Source organism: Neolamprologus brichardi, chromosome 1, assembly GCF_056152115.1.
Source record: "Neolamprologus brichardi isolate AB-2024 chromosome 1, ASM5615211v1, whole genome shotgun sequence".
Classification (NCBI taxonomy): domain Eukaryota; kingdom Metazoa; phylum Chordata; class Actinopteri; order Cichliformes; family Cichlidae; genus Neolamprologus; species Neolamprologus brichardi.
In genome coordinates, this window is record NC_142104.1 from 37022261 (window position 1) to 37030607 (window position 8347).

General features: G+C 40.1%; 1 protein-coding gene across 1 annotated transcript; it reads right to left on the minus strand.

Annotated features, from left to right (window-relative positions):
• Positions 1-4626: 4626 nt before the first annotated feature.
• Positions 4627-7799, minus strand: LOC102785620 (dehydrogenase/reductase SDR family member 13-like). Its single transcript, XM_006799300.3, has 5 exons — positions 7613-7799; positions 7421-7539; positions 6585-6708; positions 5726-6052; positions 4627-5552 (listed from the first exon to the last, which is right to left on the minus strand). Exons 1-5 carry the CDS (start codon positions 7734-7736, stop codon positions 5293-5295), a joined length of 954 nt encoding a protein of 317 aa, XP_006799363.3. The 5' UTR covers positions 7737-7799; the 3' UTR covers positions 4627-5292.
• Positions 7800-8347: the final 548 nt, after the last annotated feature.

The window sequence follows — 8347 nt, forward strand, 5'->3', positions numbered from 1 at the left end:
GACCTTCTCCTTGTGTTTGAGGGGAAGAATTTTAAATTCAATTCTGGATTTAACAGGGAGCCAATAAAGAAGAATATAGGAATATAGCCAATAGAAGAGGAATATCTCTCTGTCTAATCCCTGTCAGTATTCTTGCTGCAGCATTTTGGTTTAGCTAAAGGCTTTTCAGGGAAAATATGCTTAATCCCTCGACCTTTCCCGACACCTTTTAAAATGATTATTGATACCAGTTGATACAATTCCTTCTCTCTCCATATTTATATTTGAATATTTTATTATAGGTTAGTGGTTCACATTTCTCATAAACTGTGTGTTTCTATGTTCTTCTCAGTTGTTCTCATACTGTTGTCATACCATAAGAAAACATTTTGGAAGGTCTGCACTCTTGAACTGAACTAAGGACCTGTTTTTGTTGAATTTGTGACCTCGTCCTCCTGGTGAGGAGGATGAGAGTAAGTAGAAAGTATGAATAACAGTGTAAGCATGCACCCTGTGTCGTTTTATGTGCAGTGTCATTTAAAAACATCCTTCGCTCAGTTTCCTAAATTGATACCTTGATTGAAAGATTATCATTCATACAAGAGCCACGTACTCAGACGTGTGATGAGGGTAGGCCCACTGGCTGTACATTTGTGTCATGACTTGTTCAGCACTTACAGTGGCTGAAATGCTTAAACCATGATACAGTATAATCATGACAACAACACTCCAAATTCTAGTGACCAAAAAAAAAACCACAGAAAAAGTGCCCGTATGAATGAGGTAAGTTGTGTTCAATCATCTTCACTTCAAGTGCTCAGAGTAGAAACGTGCTATGTATGAACCAGTCCATTTACCATTTGCTCTAAGCCCATAATGCTGATTGGGTGTTGCATCCTTTTACTACTGAATGCCTATGCCCACTAGGTGGTGCTGGAGAATACCCTCTACCCATATGTCACAGTGATGTATATATGTCATATGTGGAACCACCAAATAAAATTTCATGTAGAGTAAAAGATGATTAGTAAGTGGTGCTACAAGTATGATATAATACTGTCACATAAGTAAAACAGTGAAATGTGGATTATTAAATATTAGGTCTCTCTCCTCCAAGTCTCTGTTAGTACATGACTTAATAATTGATCAACAAATTGATTTACTCTGCCTTACAGAAACCTGGTTGCAGCAGGATGATTATGTTAGTTTAAATGAATCAACACCCCCGAGTCATTCTAACTACCAGAAATCTCGAAGCACAGGTCGAGGGGGCGGTGTGGCAGCAATTTTTCACACCAGTCTATTAATTAATGAAAGACCCAGACAGACTGTTAATTCATTTGAAAGCCTGATGCATAGCATTGTCCACCCCAGCTGTGAAACTCAGAAACCAGTCTTACTTGTTATCATCTATCGTCCACCTGGGCCTTACACAGAGTTTCTGTCTGATTTCTCAGACTTTATATCTAATTTAGTTCTGAGCTCAGATAAAATAATTATTGTGGGTGATTTTAACATCCATGTTGATGCTAAAAATGACAGTCTCAACATGGCATTTAATCTGTTGTTAGACTCAATTGGTTTCTCTCAAAATGTAAAAGAACCCACCCACCACTTTAATCACACTCTAGATCTTGTTTTAACATATGGCATAGAAACTGAACATTTAACAGTGTTTCCTGAAAACCCTCTCCTGTCTGATCATTTCTTGATAACATTTACATTTACAATAATTGATTACGCAGCAGTGGAGAGTGGACTTTATCAAAGTAGATGTCTTTCTGAAAGCGCTGTAACTAAGTTTAAGAATATAATCCAGCCACTATTATCATCGTCAATGCCCTGTACCAACACAGAGCAGAGCAGCTATCTGAACGCTACCCCAACAGAGGTCGACTATCTTGTTAATAATTTCACCTCCTCACTACGTACGACTCTGGATACTGTAGCTCCAGTGAAAACTAAGGTCTCTAATCAGAAGTACCTGACCCTGTGGTATAATTCTCAAACACGTACCCTAAAGCAGATGACTCGTAATCTGGAGAGGAAATGGCGTGTCACAAATTTAGAGGATCATCATTTAGCCTGGAGAAATAGTTTGTTGCTTTATAAGAAAGCCCTCCGCAAAGCCAGAACAGCTTACTACTCATCACTGATTGAAGAAAATAAGAACAACCCCAGGTTTCTCTTCAGCACTGTAGCCAGGCTGACAAAAAGTCAGAGCTCTTTTGAGCCAACCATCCCTTTAACGTTAACTAGTGATGACTTCATGAACTTCTTCACAAATAAAATTTTTATCATTAGAGAAAAAATTACCAATAATCATCCCACAGATGTAATATTATCTACAGCTACTCTTAGTACCATTGATGTTAAGTTAGACTCTTTTTCTCCAATTGATCTCTCTGAGTTAACTTCAATAATTACTTCCTCCAAACCATCAACGTGTCTTTTAGACCCCATTCCTACAAAACTGCTCAAAGAAGTCCTGCCATTGATTAATTCTTCGATCTTATATATGATCAACCTATCTCTAATAATCGGCTATGTACCACAGGCCTTCAAGGTGGCTGCAGTTAAACCTTTACTCAAAAAGCCATCTCTAGACCCAGCAGTCTTAGCTAATTATAGGCCAATCTCCAACCTTCCTTTCATATCAAAAATCCTTGAAAGAGTAGTTGTCAAACAGCTAACAGATCATCTGCAGCGGAATGGTTTATTTGAAGAGTTTCAGTCAGGTTTCAAAGTTCATCACAGCACAGAAACAGCTTTAGTGAAGGTTACAAATGATCTTCTTATGGCCTCTGACAGTGGACTCATCTCTGTGCTTGTCCTTCTTGACCTTAGTGCAGCATTCGATACTGTTGACCATAATATCCTATTAGAGCGATTAGAACATGCTGTAGGTATTACAGGTATTGCACTGCAGTGGTTTGTATCATATCTATCTAATAGACTCCAATTTGTGCATGTAAATGGAGAGTCCTCTTCACACACTGAGGTTAATTATGGAGTTCCACAGGGTTCAGTGCTAGGACCAATTCTGTTTACATTATACATGCTTCCCCTAGGCAGCATCATTAGAAGACATAGCATACATTTTCACTGCTATGCAGATGACACCCAGCTCTATCTGTCCATGAAGCCAGATAACACACACCAATTAGTTAAACTGCAGGAATGTCTTAAAGACATAAAGACTTGGATGGCCACTAACTTTCTGCTTCTTAACTCAGATAAAACTGAGGTCATTGTACTCGGCGCTGAAAAGCTTAGAAATATGGTATCTAACCAGATTCTTACTCTGGATGGCATTACCTTGGCCTCCAGTAACACTGTGAGGAACCTTGGAGTCATTTTTGACCAGGATATGTCCTTCAACGCACATATTAAACAAATATGTAAGACTGCTTTCTTCCATTTGCGCAACATCTCTAAAATTAGAAATATCCTGTCTCAGAGTGACGCTGAAAAACTAGTTCATGCATTTATTACTTCCAGGCTGGACTACTGCAATTCATTATTATCAGGATGTCCAAAAAACTCACTAAAAAGCCTTCAGTTAATCCAAAATGCTGCAGCAAGAGTACTGACAGGGACTAGAAAGAGAGAGCATATTTCTCCTGTTTTGGCCTCCCTTCATTGGCTTCCTGTTAAATCCAGAATTGAATTCAAAATCCTGCTCCTCACATACAAGGTCTTAAATAATCAGGCCCCATCTTATCTTAATGACCTTGTAGTACCATATCACCCTATTAGAGCACTTCGCTCCCGCTCTGCAGGCCTACTTGTTGTTCCTAGAGTATTTAAAAGTAGAATGGGAGGGAGAGCCTTCAGTTTTCAGGCCCCTCTTCTGTGGAACCAGCTTCCAGTTTGGATTCGGGAGACAGACACTATCTCTACTTTTAAGATTAGGCTTAAAACTTTCCTTTTTGCTAAGGCATATAGTTAGGGCTGGACCAGGTGACCCTGAATCCTCCCTTAGTTATGCTGCAATAGATGTAGGCTGCCGGGGGATTCCATGATGCATTGAGTTTTTCCCTTCCAGTCACCTTTCTCACTCAGTATGTGTTAACAGACCTCTCTGTATTGAATCGTATCTGTTATTAATCTCTGTCTCTCTTCCACAGCATGTCTTTTATCCTGTCTTCCTTCTCTCACCCCAACCGGTCGCAGCAGATGGCCGCCCCTCCCTGAGCCTGGTTCTGCCGGAGGTTTCTTCCTGTTAAAAGGGAGTTTTTCCTTCCCACTGTCGCCAAAGTGCTTGCTCATAGGGGGTCATATGATTGTTGGGTTTTTCTCTGTATCTATGAAGCGCCTTGAGGCGACTTTTGTTGTGATTTGGCGCTATATAAATAAAATTGAATTGAATTGAATTGAATTGAATTGAACATAGATGACTCCAGGCTCATGTTTCCGGTTTTATTTTGACATTCCTTGATCTGTGTTTAGTGTATTTAGTTTTGCTTCCTGTGTTTTCCTCCTGTGTCTCATTCCCTCGTTATCCCTCTGTGTATTTGAGCCCTGTTTTTTCCTCTGTTCGTTGTTGTGTCGTGCCATCACATACCCCACGTGCTGTTTCCCCGTGTGGGAAAAAGTGTCTGTGACTGCAATTAGCAAACCATGAAACAGTTTTGTTTACCTGAATTTTTAATGTTTTGAGCTGGTTTGTTTTTAAAGATACAGGGGATTAAAAATGAAAAAGGAGAGAAGGGATATTGGACACAGGTGTTCTTTGTTTTTGTCTTCAGACAATTCAAAATAAAGGTGGAGATTTGAGATTAGAAACAACGTAGCAGCTCAAGCTTCCAGTTAGTCCTCTGAAAGAGTAAACGTTTGAATAAACTGATTATTAGCTGTATAATAATGCAATAAAAATTCAAAAACTTGCTGTAGTCACATGTAGATGTTTATTATGACAACACCACTCTGCTACTCCACCTACTCAACCAGTGAAACCAGGATCATTCAGCTAACCAAACTGGTTATTTGAAACCTGCTTTTTTTAGCGACTTCAAGACAGTCTGGACTTGCTGAGATTGAAGATTGTTTACTGTGGTGTGCAATGCAAAAATAAACCAGTCACTCTGGTTTATTACAAAGCCTTATCTAAGTGTATACATCTTATGCACTCAGTGCACAGAATAATTACCAATGTGAACATCTGATCATTACTGTAAAAACAAGTCAATTATGTTTACTGAAAATCAGTCCAGTCATTCTGGCTTTTGTTTGGTTGAGAAACAAAATCAGGCAAAGACTTCATCTATAAGTATCACAGAAACAGTGAAAACTTCACACTATTAACTATTTTTATGCGAGGCCACATAGTCTCTCGCTGAGCTCCCAGAGCTTCTTTGATGCTGCATCATCCTTAGCTTTGTCATAAACTTCTTTCACTGTGCAGTTGGAGAAGAAACGTCCACTGAACGGTTCAATCCCCTCCTGGAGGGCACAGTGCAGGGTGGTCTGGCATCCCTGCTCTGTGTTCTTGAAAAAATAAGCAGTGAGGGGCTTCAGGAAAAATCGCAAAGTCGAGTTTGTATTCCTGGCCAGTTCAGAGTTGATGGCTCCTGCAAAAATAGAAGAACAACTTTAACTTGAAGGGAAAGCTGGTTAGATCTGCTTCAGTTTCTAAATCATGTAGGATCAGAACTTAAAGTGTATACTGAGTGTGTGTACTATACATTAATTCGGTGTTTGTTTGCATGAACTGATGGGGAATATTGGTGCCATGCCCACTGACCTGGATGGAGGCTGTAGCAGGTGACATTGGTACCCTTCAGTCTCTTGGCCAGCTCATAGGTGAAGAGGTAATTGCACAACTTGCTATCAGAATAGTACTGAAGGACCTCCATGAATGAGGTCCCCAGTCCAAGAGCTTTGTGAGTGTTAAGGCAGTCAAAATCAATTTTTCCAAAGTAATGTGCCACAGATGACACGTTGACCACCCTACTTGGTCCACACGCCTTCAGCCGTTCCAGCAGCAGATTCGTTAACAGGAAGTGACCAATGTGGTTGACACCAAACATCAGGCCCAGTCCGTCCGCTGTGCGACCCTGCATTTGCACACCTGGACAAAACATGGAGAAAACTTTTGTCTTGTTTCAAGATGTGTTAAGATCTAAACAAGCAAGACTTTTAAACATCTGATCACAGTAGAGTAGATAGTTAGGTAAGTCAGATACGTTCAGGCCACAGGAATAGTCAACAGAATCCTGATTCTCTAGAAGTGCACGTTTAAGTGTATCAGAACTGACTGACTTCTTTCTGTATTTCATTGCAACCCTGAATGTTCAAAATCGGCAGCACGAGGATCATGACCTTGCAAAGTTGACATATGAAGCAGTTCTGTGAACTGGGATGGATGTTGTGTAATAACTGTGTAGCCTTCTTTCTCTGTATTCTTTACATAGTGTGCTAAAGTGACTGGGAAACATTTTAACCGCTTTCCAAAGCTCACCATGTTATCCATTAAATGTATAAAATCCTTTATACTCTAGAGATAAATATATTTATAATAATATAAATATAATAACCAATGACGACAGACACTGACACAGTTCTCTGTTCATATGACATGAAGTTGCAATGGACAGCCAAACCTGCATTATTGATGAGGATGTCCAGTTGGGGTTCAGATTTCAGGATGTTTTCAGCAAAACTGCGAACAGACTTTAGACTCCCCAGATCTAGCTGCAGGAACACCACCTGGTTGTTCCCGCTGTCCTGCAGAAAACATGAAAAACTCATTGAGCACATAACTATTTTACAATGTCCATCTACTGTCATGAATGAGCCTGGTATAACCTGTACAATAATTGTTAGATTTGTATTGTTGGATTGTCATTTATGCTTAGAAATATATATTTATATATGCTTAGAAGTATATAACCATTTGTAGATTGAAAGAATGTCTCATCCTAGGAGGTCTGTAACAACTCTGTGTAGCATGAATAGGGGGTCGCGTTTACTCCTCTCCAGAGTGTTCTGGCATAGATCACACACCTCTTGGGATCATGAGCGAGGTTGTATCTTCTCTTCTGATATATGGTATAGCAAACACACGTATATCTGTTTAAGTATAAGTGCCTTTTGTTTAGATGAACTGCTGGACTTCCAGCAGTTCCACCACACACACACACATACAAGGTACTCTTTGTGTGTATGTATACGTCATATGTTAATGAACCTATGTATATTCATGTAACCTAACGGACGAGAGAAACTGGGGTCAAGCGTTTGTCCAGTTCTCTCCCGTGCACGAGAAACATAAAGAACTTTGCCAACTCGTGTCTTGCTTTGCTGTGCAGCTGAATTGTCTTGAACGTTCCAGCGAATAGGTTTAAGCTACAAACCTATCAATAATGTACATACTAGATGACATTGCAGGTTATTTAGGACAGACATGGGTCTTTTGCTTGGTTAAATATCTACTCACCCTCTTGATTTCTTCAAGTGCAGCCTCTCCTCGCTGCTTGCTGCGACAGGCCAGAATCACCCGAGCTCCTCTTTTAGCCAGATCTAGGGCTGTGGTCTTCCCAATACCCGTGTTGCTGCCTGCAGGTGAAAAAGCTTTTATTCTGCTCATCAGAGAGACATAGTGCAACACAAAAACACAGCCTTTACTTACCAGTCACAATCACAGTTTTCCCATGTAGCTTTGCTTTGCTTGTGCATCTCTTTCCTTTCACTACAATCTCACGGTAAAAATAAGCAACAGCTATAGCAAGGCCCAAGACCAGCAGAAGGCACATTGTTCCTGCCTCAGACTGCCTGCTCACAGGAAGTCTAAGCAATTCAGCTGGCTGTAACTTGCTCTGAGATTTAAACAAACACACTAGTGATGCGCGAATCATGAACGAATCGTTCAGTACTCGAGAATCACTTTACTGACTCATGAATCATGATTCACATGCCCAACTGACTCACTGACTCATCCCTGTTGCTGTTAGCAGCAATGTATCTAGCTTATAATTAAAATTGTGGAGAAAAACACAACATCCAGTATCGTAACAAAAAAAATCTGCTCTGAACTGGAAGAAAAAACCTTGAGTAGAAGCTCACATCAAGAAAATAGCTCCTTGGTTCATAGTAGCATCGCTCTGCTAACATGCTAACAGCACATTTGAGCTACTCACCCCCTCCCTCGTGTGCTGAATCATAGAGCGAACGAATCACTCACTCACTCACCCCCTCCCTCCTGGCTCACAGCTTCTTCTTCTTCTTGGTTGGCAACCAATGTTAAGGCGCATTACCGCCCCCTGGCTCACAGCGCAGTGGACATTTAGATGAGAAAATATATATTTAACACATTTAAGGAAAATACAAAAAAATAAAAATAAATAAAATAAAAATAAATAAATGT